Source organism: Hemitrygon akajei, chromosome 11, assembly GCF_048418815.1.
Source record: "Hemitrygon akajei chromosome 11, sHemAka1.3, whole genome shotgun sequence".
NCBI lineage: Eukaryota > Metazoa > Chordata > Chondrichthyes > Myliobatiformes > Dasyatidae > Hemitrygon > Hemitrygon akajei.
In genome coordinates, this window is record NC_133134.1 from 126,965,981 (window position 1) to 126,985,972 (window position 19,992).

At 39.1% G+C, this 19,992-nt stretch overlaps 1 protein-coding gene across 5 annotated transcripts in view; it reads right to left on the reverse strand.

Moving 5' to 3' along the window:
- Positions 1-19,992, reverse strand: part of bcas1 (brain enriched myelin associated protein 1) — a 135,408-nt gene that overhangs the window by 20,416 nt on the left and 95,000 nt on the right. For all 5 annotated transcript variants that reach the window (XM_073061636.1, XM_073061637.1, XM_073061640.1 and 2 more), the window contains 2 exons: positions 18,288-18,305; positions 17,919-18,095 (listed from right to left, as the gene is read on the reverse strand). In XM_073061636.1, coding sequence (XP_072917737.1) covers positions 17,919-18,095; positions 18,288-18,305 — 195 coding nt within the window. The remainder of the gene's footprint in view (positions 1-17,918; positions 18,096-18,287; positions 18,306-19,992) is intronic.

Below are 19,992 nucleotides of genomic sequence, written 5' to 3' on the forward strand. Positions count from 1 at the left end.
TGAGCCTCTGTTGGAAGTGGGGGGATAGGTGGAGTACAGCAGGGATCAACACTTGGGCCCCACATATTCACAATGTAGAACAATGATCTGGATGGTAGAACAAACTGATATTTATAATTTTGTCAGCAACTTGTAACAGGGTGGGGCAGACAGGATACAAAGAGCTGAGTCGTTCAAGTTTGATGCATTAACAAATGCATGGATTAATGGTAGGAAAGGCTGAAGAGTGGAGAATTCTTTAAATGGTTAAGACTGGGAAATGTTGATGGATAAAGAACCTGAGTGTCTTTATACATCAGTAATTAATGCAGATGCAGCTAGCAGTCATAAAGGCAAATTATGCAGTACGTTGTTCATTCTCCAAATGGATTTTGAGTTTGGAAGCAAAGTTGGCTTGTATAGGCATAGGCAAGACCATATCTGATGTATTGTGTGCATTTTTAGTTTCTCTGTTTAAGTAGGGATAAAGTTCCACAGAGAGAATGCAGTAGGTAAACTGGACTGATTCCTGGGATGACGGGACTCTCGCATAAGGGGATATTCAGTAGTTTAGAAGAATGAATCAAGATCTTATTGAAGAATATCTTATTCTTCCAAGGTTCCGCAGCTGATTGCAGGTACAATAACATTTCTGTATGTTGGAGATTGGGATAGGGAGTAGGGGAGTTGGGGCTCTATAGCCAAATTCACAGTTTCAGGACATGGGCAGTTCTTTACTTCAGAAAGTACAGTCAGAGACTGGTACAGCACAGAAATGTGTCAGTCAGCCCACCACCTCTATTTTAATTTTTTGTCCATCTATGCCATTACCATATGCCTACATTAGGAACATATCTGTTTTTTAATGCCTTGACTATTCAAGTATACCGTGTATCAATTTCTCTTAAATGTAACTGCATCTGATTTCATCACTTCCTCTGGCAGCACGTCCCAGATATCAAAACACACAGATCCCCTTTAAAAGTCAATCCTATCACTTTAAAACTTGGCTGTCTTGTCTTTGAGAGTTCTACCAGGGATATAAAAAAAAAGATATCTATGTCTCTGATAGCCTTACATATCTCTGTCAGGTCACACTTCACCCTCCCTCCCTTCAGGGAAAACAAGCCCAGTCTATCTAATTTCTGGCCATAAATAAAGTTTTCCATTCCAGGCAGTATTCTGATGAATCTTCTCTGTACTTTCTGCAGCATAATTGTCCCTCCTGTGGTGCGGTGGCCAGGACTGCACACAATACCTGAAATGCAGTCTAATCAGCGGCATGTAAAATTGCAACATTATGTCTGAAATATTATGTTCTTTAATCTGATATATAATGGGAAAAATCCCAAATGCCTTCTTCACCACCCTATTGACATGTGTTGCCACTTTTAGGGTACCATGGACTTGGATCCCTTGGTCTCTCTGTTCATCAGCATTCCTTGATGCTCTCCCATTTACTATGACCTACAACTAAATGACTTCCCAAAATATACCAGCTCATGTTGATCATGATTAAATTTGATCTGCTGATCCTTTGCCCAAGTTTTCATCTGCTCATTACTCTGCTGTCGTCTTGGGCGATCTTCTTTGCTATCCACATCACCGCTAATTCCCATGTCATCTGCAAATTTCATCAAAGATCTTCACACCGATCTCTGTGATATATCACTAGTCACAATCATTGAATCAGTAAAACAGCTTTCCAACATTCCGCCTCCTATCCCAGCTCTTTATCAGCTGCTTAGAGCAGAGCAATGTTTCTGTGTTTTATTTATAACACAACACACATACAGCACATCTACAAACTTAACCAGCCTTATGCTTGCAATGAAAATGGCAGGAATATCTGCTCAAGTCTGCAATGTAAGGTCTTACCAAATTTAATATTGGGAGCTCATTATCAATGTCAAAATCTGTTTCTTGCTTGGTTCTTGCTGTTCCTCCAGGTGAAGGAATTCAACTTATACTTCATCCTATCCAGTTATTGTACTTGATTTCTCACTATGTGGTTGCTTCCCCAATGGACAAACCAAACATAGATTGATTGGTTGATTGCAAGTAATTTCCATTCACTCTGAAAGGGTGATCCTGAACCTTCATGCCTCTGTCATTTTAGTACTCTGTCACATTCCCACTCTGAGCTCATGGCCTTTGGTATTCTGCACGGTTCTAGCAAAACACACGTTTGTGGAACAGGAGCTCATTCTTTAACTGGGCATGTTACAGACTTTAGAACTCAATAGCGAACTCAACAATTTCAGATAACACGCATTTCCTGTTTGCGTTCATTCACCTGTAACATTAACTCAGTGTTTTTCTGTCACCACAGATGCTATCTGCACTTTTGGGTTTTTCCATCACCCTGTTTTATTTCAGATTATCAGCAACTACTGTGTACTGCTTTCTGCAGTTCCAGCCAATTCAGTTGTTTTTTTTTTATGTTCTTTCTCTAAATGCTCTCTTGACCTATTAGCAAAATGACTCTGAAAGCTCTGTGTTATGTGATTTTTTTTTTGCTTTTTAATCAGAAGGCAACTTTGGGTAACAGGAGAGATGTGGGACCTTAACAGGAAGCTTGACCTTTGGCCTTGTAGTAGTGACTGTGAAAAGGGGAAATGATGATGGGATTTTGTGGAATAACGGACGTTGACCATTGTAGCAAGAATAACAATTTAATAACTAGTCCTTGAGATTGCTGGGTGGAAGGAAAGGTTGGAAATTGGTAAATGGTTTATTGGTTATCATTAAAGCAGGAGGGATTCTTCTGTCTCTAAAATTCTTGATGCATGAGGGTATCTTCTCATCTCATCCTTTATTGATCTTTACATCGATGATTACCGCTGACCACAATGATTTTTTTCACTCCCCTTATGCACTGTAACCTGCCTACTCTCAAACTTGCAACATTTACTCACCTCAGCGCAATCCTGAAAGAAAAGCAGTTCTGACAACGTGTTTTTGATCTGAAATGTTGCATCTCATTCACCTACTGCCGTGACCTGTGATGCTTTTGGCACTGGTGAAGCCCAGTGACTACTTATTAAGTAGTGCGTCCCCACAAAACCAGAAGCCTTGGATGAAACATGAGATCTGCAATCTGCTGAGGGCAAGGTCAGTGGCATTCAGGTCTGGAGACGTAATTAAATAGAAGAGGTCCAGGTACAATCTCTGGAAAGCGATCTCACGTATAAAGTGGCAATTCTGGACCAAACTTGAATCACTGAAGGATGCTTTACAGCTGTGGCTGGGCTTGAATGCTATCATCTCCTACAAAGTGAAACCAAGTGACATAGGTAACAACAAGGTTTCGCACCCAGATGAGCTGAATAAGCTTTAAGTTTGCTTTGACTATCAAAACATGCAAAGAATCTTCAGGAACCCTCCCAGTCTCTCATGTGAGCATATTCTTCAGGAGGGTAAACCCATGGAAAGCATCCAACCTAGATAGGGTTCCTGGCAAAGTAGAAATGACCTGGGCTGATCAACTGACTGGAGTTTCACCGATATTTTTAACTTTTCTTCAGCAGTCTGAGGTACCCTCCTGATTCAAGCAGGCTTCAATTATAACAGTGCCTAATCTGCCTCAATGATGATTGCTCAGTAGCACTTCCATCCACAGAGATAAAATGCTTTGAGAAGCTGGTAACAAAACATATCGTCTTCTGCCTGAAAAGTGATTTGGATTTAACATAACATCTAGAACTTTGACAAATTTCTATGGATGTGTAGTGAAAAGTATACTGACTGGCTGCATCACAGTCTGATATGGAAACATCAATGCCTTTGAATGGAAAACCCTACAAAAGGAAGTGGATTTAGCCCAGTACAACATAGATAAAGCCCTTCCAATCATTGAACACATCTACATGAAATGCCGTTGTGGGAAAGCAGCATCCATCAACAGAGATCCCCACCACCCAGGCCACGCACTTTTCTCACTGCTTCCACCAGGTAGAAGGTACAAGACCCTCAGGACTTGCCAACCCGGTTCAAGAAAAGTTACTACTCTCCAACCATCTGGCTCTTGAACAAGGGGGATAACTACACTCACTTGTCCTTCCACTGAGATGTTTCCACAACCAATGATCTCACATTAAGGATTCTTTATTAGAACACCTGGACAGTGAAGATGCATACATCATAATGCTCTTCATTAAGTACAGCTTGGTATTTAATAGGTTCAAGGTCCAAGGTTAATTTTATTGTCAAAGTATGTAAGTATAATACAACTCTGATATTTGTCTTCTCCAGATAACTATGCAATACACGTGAAAAGTAAAAGAAACAAAACTCGCAGACCCCAGAATCCCTGATTCCCTCCTCAGCAGAAAAAAACAGCAGCAATACAATCCTTGACCCTCTGTCCTGCAGAAAAAAAGACAGTAACAATACCAATCCTCGAGCCCTCCCATGCAGAAAAAATAACGACAATATACTTCTTGATCCCCACACTCACAGAAAGAACAGCAACAGTAACAATCTCCTACCCTCTCCCTGCAGTAAAAAAGACAGCAACAATAATAATCCCAACCCGTTCCCTGCAGAAAAAATAATGGCAGTACAATTCTTGATCCCCTCATTCGCAGAAAAAAACAGCAACAATAACAATCCCTGACCATCTCCTTCACAGGAAAAAAGACAGCGACAATAGCAACACATCCCCATCCCTCCCCCTCAGAAAAAGAAGTTCCCTGAGAACTAATCAATGAGCTTCAAGACATAGGCATCAATACCTCCTCATGCAACTGGATCCACCACTTCTTCACTTGCAGACCCCAGTTAGTTCAGATTGGCAACAACATCTACTGCACAATCACCATCAGTACAGGTGCACCACAAGACTGTGTGTTTAGCCACCTGCTCTACTCACTTATACCTATGACTGTGAAACTATGCACAGTTCCAATGCCATATTACATTTGCTGAAGACACCACTTTAATTGGCAGAGTTGAAGGTAGGGATAAATCACCATACAGGAGGGAGGTTTGGAAATCTGACTGAGTGGTGACACCAACAATCTCTCACTCAATGTCACCAAGACCAAGGAGCTTAATATTGACTTCAGGAGGAGGAGACCGAAGGTCCATGAGCCAGTCCTCATTGAGGGATAAGAGGTGGAGATGATCAGCAACTTTGAATCCCTCAGAAAGCATGGCAGCACCTCTGGTTTCTTAGAAGTTTATGAAGAAGTTTGGGGCAGAGCACAATTGCCAGGTTTGGCAGAAACCTGTTATAGTAAATGACAAATCCTAAAAAGGTCCTCAACATGTCCTTTTGCCTTGTGGTGTCCATCACTGCTTGAATTTTCTCAGCACACTTGTGTAATTCTTGTGCGTCAAGGTGTGATCACAGTAAGTGAAGCTTTTTTTTAAACAAATTCACAATTGCCATGTTGTGTTTTGAGCCCTTAATCATGTTACCTTTTTAGCACTGTTTTTAGATTTTGGAGATTTGTCATGAAATTTGTTAACTTTGCAGCAGTAGCATAATGCAATACATGATAATACAGAAAAAAACTTGTGAATTAAAACAGTTAAATTAACTAAGTGTAGCAAAACAGAAATAAAAGACCAGTGAAGTAGTGTTCATGGGTTCAATGTCCATTCAGAAATTGAATGGCAGAGGGGAAGAAGGCGATCCTGAATTGTTGAGTGCGTGTCTTTGGACTTCTGTACCTCCTTCCTGAGGGTAACAATGAGAAGAGGGCATGTGTCCTGAGTTGTGGGATCTTCATGGTATATTTGTAGAAATTTGTGAGCGTTTTAGGTGACATACCAAATCTCCTCAAACTCATTATAGCTGCATCAATATATTGGGACCAGGTTATGTCCTCAGAGATATTAACACCCAGGAACTTGAAATTACTTACTCTCTCCAATTCTGATCCCTCTGTGGACTGGGGTGTGTTCCCTCATCTTAACATTCCTGAAGTCCACAATCAGCTCTTTGGTCTTACTGATGACAAATTCAAGGTTGTTGTTGCGCCACCACTTAACTAGCTGGTATATCTCTCTCCTGTACACCCTCTTGTCGTCATCTGATGATTGTATCATCGGCAAATTTATACTTGGCCTTGGAGCTGTGCCTAACCACACAGTCGTGGGTGTAGAGAGGGTAGAGCACAGAGCAAGGTGGAGCCCAGTACATCATAAATAATGCCCTTCCAAACATTAATCACAGAAGTTGAGGTGCGCCAGAGCAAGGTGGAGATGTTATTCCCAATCCGCACAGATTGTGTGGATTCCATGTCATCCTTGTCAGTCACAATGATGTCTTCCAGGTAACACTGATGGCCAGGGCAGCGTTGCAGCACCTGGCCCATTGCTTTCTGCCAGAGTGTCGGTGTAGTTGTTAGTCCAAAAATAAGCCAATTCTAATGATAAAGCCTTTTGTGAGTGTTTATGGTGAGAAACACTTCTGACTCTTCTTTGCTGAAATGTTTCTCTCCAGACAGGTTGGCAAAAATGTCCTCTATCCTAGGGAGAGTGTATTGATCTATTTTCATAACTGAGTTGATGGTGACCTTAAAATCACCACAAATCCTGACATCCCCATCTGTCTTGGTTACTGGGACACTGTTATTCCCCATGGGCTACTCTCAACATTGGAAAGAATTCCTTCAGCCTCCATGTGATTTAGCTCATTGGATACTTTAACATGGATGATATAAGGAACCAGATGGGATTTGTTAATCTTGGGCGTGATATGGTCATTTAACACAATTTTACCTTTGATATTTGAGTTTTCCAATGTCATCCTTGAACATTGCTGTTGCATCATCTAGCACATATCTTAATTTGCTTTCAGTAGACTACACTGCAGGGGATGTGGTAGGTAAATGGTGGATGGATCTCCAATTAAGTTCCAGTTGGCTTGGTCACTCATGACCCCATGATGTAGGGCCCTCCTGTTTTTACCACATACAGGCTTGTTGTTCTGCCTGTCACTCCCACAGGAGTCACTTTTTCCTCCAGTATAAGTTCATATTTGGATATCTAGAGTTTTCAGTTCAGTACAAGAACATAAGACTAAAAGACCATAAGATATAGCAGCAAAATTAGGCCATCTGGCCCATTGCGTCTGCTCCACTATTTCATCATGGCTGATCCAATTTTCTTCTCAGCCCCAATCTCCTGCCTTCTACCCGATTCCCTTCATGCCCTGACCAATCAAGAATTTATCAATTTCTGCCTTAAATGTGCATAAAGACTTGGCCTCTACAGCTGCCTGTGGCAAAAAATTCCACCGATTCTCTATTCTCTGGCTGAAGAAATTCCTCCTCATCTCCATTCTAAAAGGATGCCCCTCTATTCTGAGGATGTGTCCTCTGGTCTTAGACTCTGTCACCATAGAAAACATCATCTCCATATCCACTCTATCAAGGCCTTTCTCTATTCGATAGGTTTCAATGAGGTAACCCCTCATTCTTTTGAATTCCAGTGAATACAGGTCCAGAGCCATCAAATACTCTTCATATGACAAGCCATTCAATCCTGGAATCATCTTTGTGAACCTCGTTTGAAACCTCTCCACTTTCAGCATATCCATTCGAAGGGGCCCAAAGCTGTTTATAATACCCCAAGTGAGTCCTCACTGGTGCTTTATAAAGTCTCAACATTACATCCTTGCTTTTATATTCTAGTCCTCATTGCATTTGCCTTCCTCACCACAGACTCAACCTGCAAATTAACCTTTAGATAATCCTGCACAAAATCTACCAAGACCCTTTCTGTCTAAGTTTTTCTCTCCATTTAGAAAATGGTCAACCCTTTCATTTCTTCTACCAAAGTGCATGACCATACACTTTCCAACACTGTATTCTACCTGCTGTTTCTTTGCCCATTCTCCTAATTAGTCTGTCCTTCTGTAGCTTCTCCACTTCCTCAAAACTACCTGACCCTCCACCTATCTTCATATCGTCTGCACACCATGAAGAAAAGCCATCAATTCCATTGTTCAAATGATTGACAGATAACATAAAAAAAATTGATCCCAACACAGACCCCTGTGAAACACCACTAGTTACCAGCAGCCAGACAGAAAAGCCTCCCTTTATCCCCACTTTTTGCCTCCTGCCAACCAGCCACTACTTTGTCCATGCTAGAATCTTCCCTGTAATACCATCACCTCATAGCTTGTTAAGCAGCCTCATGCATGTCACCTTGTCAAATGCTTTCTGAAAATCCAAGTACACAATGTCAACTGATTCTTCTTTGTCTATCCTGCTGGTTATTTCTGCAAAGAATTTCAACAAAATAGTCAAGCTAGATTTTTCCTTGAGGAAACAATGTTGACAATGACCTATTTTATCATGTGCCTCCAAGTGCCCTAAAACCTCATCCTTAATAATCGACTCCAATGTCTTCTCAACTACTACAGTAAGGCAAACTGGCCAATAGTTTTGTTTCTACTGCCACTCTCCCCCCTTGAAGAGTTGAATGTCATTTGCAATTTTCTAGTCTTACAGAGCCATTCCAGAATATAGTGATTCTTGAAAAGTCATTACAAATGACTCCATGATTTCTTCAGCTACCTCTTTCAAAACTCTGGTATGTACATCACCGGCTCCAGGTGGCTTATCTACCTTCAAACCTTTTAGTTTCCCAAGAAACTTCTCTCTAGCTATGGTAACTTCACACACTCCATGATCCCTGACAGCTGGAATGTCCACATACTGCTAGTGTCTTTTACAGTGAAGGTTGTCTCAAAATACTTATTCAGAATGACCTTTATTTTGTTATCCCCCATTCCCACCTTTCCAGCATTATTTTCTAGTGGTCCGATAACCACTTTGGCATTGATCCCAAATCTAAATGAATCAACATGCAATAGGTACTATCAGCACAAATGTGTACATATCAGACATAGTAGGGAGAGTAGATTCCAGCACATTACTTTCTGTGTTGAAAATGTCTCAAAGCACTCACCATTATTAAGCCTGTCACTGAACTGAATGCTCAGATAATTCCCTCAATTCAAGCAAGTAAACTGAAATGGACTCTGCTTCCTATTGATTCCACTTATGAAACCTTAAGTTTTCTGCAAACAACAATGGTTTTGGTTCTAAATGTTCCTGCATTGTTTTCACAATGTTAGCAAAACTCATTTTGGCTGGTTTGATTAGAGCAGTTAAACTTTTAAGGAAACTGTATGCTTTTCCACCCATTGCACTCAGCAATACAGGAACTCATTTTTCATTGCCTATTACATTTGCTTCAAAATACTGTTCAATTTGTTCAGTATATATCATCCAGTTATCTGTTTTGCAATCAAATTTGTCCATCTTTCCAATGAGACCTTTTCTGTTTATTTATGATTTATTATTATCACCTGGTACTCAGTGTTTACGGACCTGTGGCAGTATTCATTGCTTGTTAACTTGTCTATTTTTTGTCTTTTTTAAAAAAAAATTCAAACATCTCTCTTCTCATCAGAAGAAAAATATGCTGCACTTCATCAGGTAGGTAGTCATCTGGGGTTCATTTTAAAACTTCTTTATCACTATTGTTAGGTATTGTAACTCCAGAAATTAATTTAATGAAAAATACAGGAGCTGGGATACTTGTCTACTTCATTTTCTTTTCTTCATTTTTCAATGAGGCACTCACATATGACATAGTGGCATAATGACATATACCATTCACATACATCTTACATATAACCCATCATGAAATATGTAAATAAACAAAGCATGCTTAATCAAACAATATATTTACCATATTACTGAAATATTGAATACTCTACAGATACAGCCCAGTCCATCACTGGTAAAGCCCTCTCCATCATTGAGCATATCTACATGGAGTGCTGTCACAAGAAAGCAGCACCTATCATTAAGACCCAGACCATCCAGGCCATACTCTCTTTTTGCTGCTGCCATCAGGAAGGAGATCCAGGAGTCTCAGGACTCACACCATCAAGTTCAGTACAGGAATTACCACTCAACTGTCAGGCTCTTGAACCAGAGGGGATTTCTTCACTCAACTTCACTCACCTCATCACTAAATTGTTCCCAATACCTAAGGACTTACTTTCAAGACCTTTCCATTTCATGTTCTCCACATTTATTTATTTATTTAAAAAATATCATTATTATTTCTTTTTGTATTTGCACAGTTGTTGTCTTTTGCACATTGGTTGTTTGTCCATCCTGCTGGCCGCCATCTTTCACTGTTTCTATTGTGTTCTTGTATCTACTGTGAATGTCCACAAGAATCTCAGGGCTCTATATGGTGACCTAAATGAACTTTGATAATAAATTTACTTTGAACTTTTATTGGTGCCCTTTACCTTTTGGCAGTTTAAGTATGAAAGAGGCTTTGCAGATGACTCAAAATAATCATCATGCTTCTCATTCTCTGTGACTGGCTACAATCATAATACAATCTGCCATTACTTCACAAAGAGTAAAACAAAAAAACCTCAATAAAGCATCCAGTGTGTTAGTATCTATTTCATGTGTGCTTCAGTGTTGCAAATATGTTGAGGATCTTCAACATTAAATGAAACATGAGATAAGAGTGTGCACTGGCTCTTTCTATGCTGGTTTTTCATCCTCCCCTTGCTCAATTCCTTTCCAATCAGAATTTGTTTTTCAAACCTTTCCTTTTTGTGAGAATAGCTTTCTGTATAAACTGATGAAATAAAGGAACAACTGGAAAGTGCATGATTTACTGTTACTTATGACAAACATATAATGGAATTACATCATTACATATGTTTTAGATTCTGAAGTTCAGAATGACGAGAAGTAAAAATGCTGGAAGTGTTGAAAATGCTGGACCATCTACACAGAAAGGAAACAAGTTCTGACATTCTGATTGTTTGCCTTTCATCAGAATTTTATGTCACTTTGGATTTCCAGCATTTGCACTGTGGATTAATGTTTGCTTCTTTGTCTGCTAACTAAAGTCATTTTAAAAGAGGAAAAACTGCCTAATTTAAACTGTAAAGGGCAGGAAGTAGTGGGTTTTAAGAACAGAAACTAAAATCCCCTAGCCTGCACCTTTGATGTAAAGCTCAGCACAATAGATTGGGTGATAGACATGGTGCTACAATAACTTTCTATATTAACTTTTAATTAAAGTACCTTCATGTATTTTCATAAAACAAGGTCAGAACAATTAGTTAACTGCTTTGTAGACACCTTAGTTAATTGTTTCACTGTATACTGAATTTTCCATGTCAAGAAACTTTAATCTTGTGTGATTTATTCTTGAAATTTCTACCCACTGAGAAATGGTTTAGGGCCAGTTAGAGTGCTTCTGCTTCATTTGTCAGTATTAATAGTGAGTGCTTTGAGACATTTTCAATGTGGAAGGCAATGTGCTGGAATCTACTCTTCTTACTATGTCTGACGTGTAAACATTTGTGACTGTTAGTACTATTGCATGTTGATTCATTCGGATTTGGGATCAATGCCAAAGGCAAGCTCTTAACTCAAATTAATCTGCATTTAGTGTGTATTGAGTTAGATGGCCTAATTCAAACTCTGCCTAACAAACTTGGTTGCATCACAAATTTCTGGTCAAATCTAGGACACACCATAATTGTGCCAGGTTGTATTTGATGTAGTCCTAAACAATGCTAACAATGTTTTACTAAGGTCATGACTCAAGAAATAATGATGGGGCTATGTAAATCATTCCTGCTTCTAAACATGCATTCAGTCAAAATTGGTTTTACCTTTCAGATTTTATGAAATGAAGAATATTCTCCACTGACTGGTGTAATTGAAATTATGTTTATCTTTAAAATTATACTGCTGCTATTAAAGGCTTACATCAACAAATTAAGTATGACTTTTCTAAAATGCAATGTTGAGATTTTTCTTTACAATTCCACAAAGGATTCTTCAATAGAAACAAAATCCTTTGGAAATGAGATTTAGCGTGCAAATGTTTGACTTATGTGCACATATAATGATGTTTTATTTTAGAGGCCAGTTTTTGTTTATGGGCATAAACGATCTGGTCTAAGCAGCACAATTTGTAAGTGTACTGATGACATGATACAACAAGGCAAACTGGAAATGGCTGCAGGAACCAATACTGTACATAAGTTAGCCAATTAGAAAGACAGGTGGCAGGTGTAATGTAAAGGGAAAAGTGTGATGCAATGCATTTTTGGAGGCTATCAAGGGTCATGAATATAAATCTAATGAAAAAGTGCAGACACGGCAAGAACAAAGGGATCCAATGATTCAAATGGGGAATAGTTAGTGCAGAGACCACTGCATATTTTAAAAATAGCATGAATGAGCATTTAAAACAAAAGAAATATTTGGCATTTGGAGATAACAGGCCAGTGAGATTAGTTTGGAATAGCTCCAGAAAAATATAAAGCACAATGCATTAAATGGCCTCCTTTTGTACTATAAAATTCTATAAGTCTTTTATTACTATTCCTTTTTCCTGTCAGCTTGTCAGTAAGTATGTGCCTCCAAATGTGTGCTGTTGCTGAGTTTGAAAAGGAGCCCAGCCTGCATTACTAATGCAATCTGGCATGCACAATTAATGTAACTCACTCCAGGAGATGGGACTCACTTTCAATAATGCATAAAAAAGTAATCTTATGTTCTATTTTGTTTAGTCAATAATATTGAGGACTAAAAATTTCACCACAAATCAAACTAGTAATTAAACAACAAAAGGAAAGCAAATTTCTCTGGATCCTGTTATTTGCCCATTCTGAATTGTGAGGCGCTTTTATTTTTATGAGGCTATTCTGGGGCTCCTGTTGTGTTACTACTAGATTCAATGCGAAATGTATGCCAGATGATCCCTCAATAACATCATAGCTGGTTCGATCTCCACACCAACACCACTTTCCCATTCAAAAATCATGAATATCCCTTTGTATTTCCAATATATTCCAGTCTTCATATTGAATATATCCAATGTGCTACTTTCACAGCTCTCACAGGATACAGAATTCTTCTCTCCGTTGGTTATAAAAAAGTATGACCTTTTGAAAGAACAGATTTTAATCTCTGAAATGGACTACTTTTTACTTTGAAATTATGCCTACAATGGGGAACAACCTCTCAGAATCAACTCTGTCAATCCACTTTGTTTTACATATATCAATCAGATCTCCTCTCATTCTTCAACACACACAAAATGCTGGAGGAACTCAGCAGTCCAGGCAGCATCTATGGAAAAGAGTGCACTCGACATTTCGGGCAATGACCCTTCAGCACGACTGCACTCTTTTCATAGATGCTGCCTGGACTGCTGAGTTCCTCCAGCATTTTGTGTGTGCTGCTTGGATTTCCAGCATCTGCAGATTTTCTCATTTCCTCTCATTTCTCGGTACGCATTTGATAATAGGGCTCAGCCTGCTCATCCTCTCTTCAGGCATCAGTCCTTTCATCTCAGAAATCAGTTTAATGAACCTTCATTGAACCGTCTCCAATACAAGTAGATCCTTAAACATGGAGATCTAAACTATACATAGTACTATAGGGGTGATCTCATCAGTGCTCTGCAAAGTTACATCAAACTTTTCTGCTAATTCTCCCTAATCCTTGCAAAAAAGGACAACACTCCATTTGCCTCTCATATTATGTGCTGCATCTAGATACCAATCTTTTGTGTTTTTTATACCAGGAACCTTAATACCACAGTGTTTTGTAGTTTTACGCCAATTAAATAATAGTATTCTTTATACATCATCTCTTCCAAAAAGCATAATTCCCACATTATATCCAGTTCTCATTACAACCTCTTTGCGCCCTCTTCACAACTTGTTAACCCGTTATTGGATCATCAGGACCCTATACCCAAGTCATTAACACATACTGTAATTACTTGAGGCCCCACCACTGATCTTTGGCACTATTTACAGAGTGCTAATCAAAGATTCATTTATTTATCTGGACTCCCTGTTTTCTGTTAGCAATTCCCCTATCTATGCCATAATATTTACCATTAACTTATGCACACATACATTGTGTATGGAATATTATTGAATGCCTTCATGAAATTTGAATAAACTGGAGCTACTGATATCCCCTCATTCACCATGTTTGTTACATATGAGAATTATCAAACACTAATTCCTTTGCATAAAGCCACATTGACTCTGTTCTTATGGCATATGACTTTACAAAGGTCCTGCTATTATTTCATTAATAATTTATTTCTGCATTTCCATAATGACAGATTAAACTTCAGGGAAATGTGCCAGTCCTTTTGAACCTCAGGGAATTTTGCTGTAAAGCAACCAACTTGTCATTGCAACCACCTACTTTAAAACCATAGCATGCAGGCCATCAGATCCAAGGCACTTGTTGGACTTTAGCCCCATTAATACCCTAAAGATTTGTTTTTAAGTTCCTTCTTCCACAGAATACTTTCTCCTTCTATTATTAACAGGACATTAATGGAACATAAGAACAGAAGAACTAAGAACAGCAAAAGGACAATTAACCTTTTGAACATGCCCTACACTCAATAAAACCACGGCAGATCCAATTTTGGCTTCGATTCTGCCTCCTTGTTCACTCTCGATGCCCCTTGACTGCCTTCATAGTTCAAATATCTAGAATATAATGCAAAATCTTATATGTTATGTCATTTTGACCCTTGACTATCTCTAAATTGTTTGACTGCTTTCTGATATCCACTAAGCTAAATCTAACATCATGAATTGCAGTGGTGCTTTACTTCCAGATGAGCTCAACACCTTTTATGCATACTTTAAAAGGGAGAATAAAACTACTGCTATGAGGATCCCTGCAGCACCCATGACCCTGTGATCTCTGTCTCAGAGACTGACGTGAGACTGTCTTTCAAGAGGGTGAACCCTCGCAAGGGAACAGGCCACCTCGCTGACAATCAACACCGGTGCACCTCTAGAATGCGTGCTTAGCCCACTGCTCTACTCTCTCTCTCTCTCTCTCTCTACACCCACAACTGTGTGGTAGGCACAGCTCAAATGCCATCTATAAACTTGCTGATGCCACAACTATTTTTTCAGAATTTCAAATGGTGACGAGTGGGCATATAGGAGCGAGATACATCAGCTAGTTGAGTGGTGTCGCAGTAACAACCTTGCACTCAAAGTCTGTAAGACCAATGAACTTCAGAAAAGGTAAGATGAGAGAACACGAATCAATCCTCATAGAGAGAGCAGAAGTAGAATGAGTGAGCAAGTTCAAGTTCTTGGGTATCAATATCTCTGAAGATTTATCCTGGGCCCAACATATTGATGCAACTACAAGGAAGGAATGACAGCAGCTGTATTTCATTAGGAGTTTGAGGAGATTTGGTAGGTCACCAAAGACTCTAGCCTATTTCTACAGATGTTTCTGGTCAGACCCCACTTGGAATACTGTGCTCAATTCTGGTTGCCTCACTACAGGAAGGATGTGGAAACCACAGAGAGGGTGCAAGGAGATTTACAAGGACAGGGGATTGGGGAGCACGCCTTCTGAGCATAGGTTGAGTGAACTTGGCCTTTTGTCCTATCTTCAAGGAGCAATGATTCAAAATGGTGGCATCTATCATTAAGGACCTCCAACACCCAGGACATGGCTTGTTCTCAGTGCTATAATCAGGAAGGAGGCAGAGAAGCCTAAAGGCACACACTCAATGATTCAGGAACAGCTTCTTCTCCTTTACCATCCGATTTCTGAACGGACATGTAACCCATGAACTCTACCTTACTACCTATTATTTTTATTTTGCGCTATGCTAATATATATATATATAAATATACACACACATACGTTTGTATATATATTTACTGTAATCACTTATTTTCCTATTATGTATTGCATTGTACTGCTGCTGCAAAAACAACTAAATTTATGATGTATGCCGATACTATTAAAACTGATTCTAATTCTGATATTAAAAATTTTTCTGCAAGGATAATTTCTTTGAATCTATCATGATCTATACATCTGAATTATATTTTTTTATCTACTAACTTTCTATTGCCAAGTGTCTAAGAATGAACAAAACCCCTTTAATGATTCATATAGTAACTATACTCAAATTGACACAACTCAACTCCTCTGCTGCTGAAGCAGTCTCCATGTCTTTGGACCTCCAGACCTGACTATTTCAATGAACCTCATACTTTCCATTCACTTTAGGTCATTTGAAACTCTGTTTTCTAAGTCTTAACTGGCCAAAGTCTGTTTGTCCACCACCACTTCTACACTGAGAGTCAAAAGTCCCTCAGTTCTCAACAGGCTCTGAATTAAATAAGGGCTTGGTTTTATTATTCTTAGAATTCATGTAATCTACACTGTTTCCAAGTCTTCCATGGTTTTGTCTACCCCCTTCTCTGAAATATTCTCTAGTTCTACAACCCTCTGAGATATCTGTGCTGCCCCAATTCTGACCACTGGAGAAGTCCACACTATGGGCTCTATTTCAGCCATAAGGATCTTCTTGAATTTCCTCCCTAGGACTCTCTACATGATGCACATTGAAAGCTAGCTGTGTAACTTAGTTTTATTCTTTCTTACTTCTCTTTGTTTAATTGTATGTCTGTGCACTTGGAATGCTACTGTGGCACTGTAATTTCCTTTGGGGTCAATAAAGTATCTATCTCTCCATCTAACTTCGATTTTTGTCATGTTATTTTTATTATTTGGAGATGCAGAATAGATAAAGACCCTTCTGGCCCAATGAGCCCACACCAGCCAATTGCACTCATGTGACCAATTAAGCTACTAAACTGTACATCTTTGGAATGTGGGAGAAAACTAGAACACCCGGAGGAAATCCATGTTGATATGGGGAGATATTGATGGAATTGAACCTGGGATTCTGTGCTGTAATACCACTGTACTCATGGCTACTCTGCAGTGTTGCCCGTTTGCCCCAGGTTCCCTTCACGTGGATTAGATTTTTGATTATGCTTGATAATACACCTTTGAACGGTCTTGGTACTGCTTACTCTAAAAAAGTGCTATAAATACAAGCTTTTTTCAATTTACATTAGATTTTGGAAGCTATTTTGCAAATTGGATAAAGGTTATAGCTCTCTGCTCATTCCCTAATGTGTGCACTGCTCTTAAACATGGGGCAGGATTTCAATACAGTCATGTGAAAATGTAAATGACTATTTTTCTTTCAGAATAAGTCATAATTTCCACTGCAGAGATGAAAAGAGTTTTCCAGTTTCATAAGGCTTTCCAGTTTCATTTCATAATATTCACCAAATGATATCTGCTGGAAGATTTTGTTGCCACGGAGAATTGATGGAGATTTTTTAAAGTTCATTCCTTAGGTTTTTAGGATTGAATTCTTTAACTATTATGTTTAAACTCACAAAAATGCAGAAACAATTCTGAATTAGATATATTATTCTACATTAAACCTTCATTGTTCATCTTCCTCTGTTTATGATGGCATCGATCTTCTATTTCCATGTACTTCCCATTTTCTGTACCCATATCCAGGTCAATAGTATCGACTTACACACACAAAATGCTGGAGAAACGCAGCAGGGCAGGCAGCATCTATAGGAAGAAGTATAGTCGATGTTTTGGGCTGAGACCCTTTGTCAGGACTAACTGAAAGATAGTAAGAGACTATCTCTTACTATATTTTCTTCCAGTTAGTCCTGACGAAGGGTCTCGCCCCGAAGCGTCGACTGTACTTCTTCCTATAGATGCTGCCTGGCCTGTTGTGTTCCACCAGCATTTTATGTGTGTTGCTTGAATTTCCAGCATATGCAGATTTCCTCGTGTTTGCAATAGTATCAACTTCACTGAATTATTACATTACCTTCTCTAAGTAGATTCCAACAAATAATTCTAAGAAAATAAAAGGTCAGTTCAGAGGATTTTGATAGTAAAATAAAAGATCTGTTCAGAATATTTTGATCTATATGCCAAGCATTAAATATGTCTTAGTTTTAACTCGACACCGCATTGAATGAGTTAATAAGCGTAAACACAGAATACATGTACCGTTTGTCTGAAGAAATTCAGGAAGCTCTTCTTGGCTGGTTTAACTTCTTCTTCAGCCTTAATTTGCTGTGCAACTTCAGAATCTTTACTTCCCTGCTTGGAAATCTGTTTCTGTGGTTGTGACGTGCCCTTTTCTGCTTTCATACTAGGAGTACTAGTCACATTTTCTTGTTCAAACTGGATAATAAATGGAATGGAATAAATGGAATATACCTTTATCTATTTCACATGAGCACGATGACAGCTTAATAAAATTTGTGCACAAGATATTAAATGCAGTATTCCTAGTCACTAATTGAATACAAGTCGGTGAATTAGCATCATGGAATTTAAAATATACCATTGCCTTACATTTTGAATTTCACTGACCTGTGATTCCTTGATAGTCTGTTTAAAAAAAAGAGAGACCACAATAAATTAATTATTAAACAAGGTTTTACTTCATTAAATATATAATTTCTGAGATGTCACATCTGTTTGTGAGTGGTTCAGCGCACCAATGTGCAATGTTCACTGCTATACCAAGATTCATCGCCAGCTTTGGTTCTGAAACCGAGGCATGTCAGAGTGACAGACAATGTAGGGTTGAACGCTTAAGGTATATATTTTTTTATTACAATTCTGTTCATCAACATTTATAGTACTCATCCCTGTCTCTATGAAGAGGAAATGAATGCTCAGAAATATCCATTAGTTTACAAATTTCACTAGTAACAAATAAAATGATTTGCCTTCTCTGACAGCACTGCTGAAAATGGTGATGTTTTCCACTGTGAAGAACAAGTTTAGAAGGTGCAGAGAAATGCACTGCTGACATACTTCTCTCCAAAAGACACATCATATGACTTTAGAAAGGTATCACCTTTGCTGCTAGGTCTAAATCCTAGAACTTCCCACCTGAATGCACTTTTGGTTTACTTTCAGTAGAAGGTTTGTCCTGGTTCAGAACGTGGCTATCCTAACTTCTCTTGGGTAATTATGGTAATTGGGCAATGAATACTGGCCTTGCCAGAAAACCTACTTTAAATAAATGTACAAGCAAATACTTATTTGATGTACATGTAACTTTTTGACCTTACTTGGATTTCTAAATATTAAGCTATAAATTTGTTTTCCTGTGGGAAGTCCTACTCAGTGATAGGTTTGTTATATTTTAGAACTGCAATGTTATTGTAAGGTTATTGCTGTAAATAACATATTTTCTTTAGCAATAAATTATAATGCTAATGGTTCCCTGAAAAATGATAGGCAGTTTTTTCTCTAATTTCAGTCATTCTATTTTAATTACATTGCTATGATTAAGCAAGAATGTTTTTAGTTTAAGCAACAGACACACAAAATGCTGGAGTAACTCAGCAGGCTACACGTACCTCAGACTTCAACTACTGCACAGAGTCTTGCCATCTTCAGAAGTTTTCTGATGACTCTGCCATAGTTGGATGCATCAGCAAGGGAGATGAGGCCGAGTACAGGGCTACGATAGGAAACTTTGTCACATGGTGTGAGCAGAATCATCTGCAGCTTAATGTGAAAAAGACTAAGGAGCTGGTGGTGGACCTGAGGAGGGCTAAGGCACCGGTGACCCCTGTTTCCATCCAAGGGGTCAGTGTGGACATGGTGGAGGATTACAAATACCTGGGGATACGAATTGACAATAAACTGGACTGGTCAAAGAACACTGAGGCTGTCTACAAGAAGGGTCAGAGCCGTCTCTATTTCCTGAGGAGACTGAGGTCCTTTAACATCTGCCAGACGATGCTGAGGATGTTCTACTGTGGTGGCCAGTGCTATCATGTTTGCTGTTGTGTGCTGGGGCAGCAGGCTGAGGGTAGCAGACACTAACAGAATCAACAAACTCATTTGTAAGGCCAGTGATGTTGTGGGGGTGGAACTGGACTCTCTGACGGTGGTGTCTGAAAGGAGGATGCTGTCCAAGTTGCATGCCATCTTGGACAATGACTCCCATTCACTCCATAATGTACTGGTTTGGCACAGGAGTACGTTCAGCCAGAGACTTATTCCACCGAGATGCAACACTGAGTGTCATAGGAAGTCATCCCTGCCTGTGGCCATC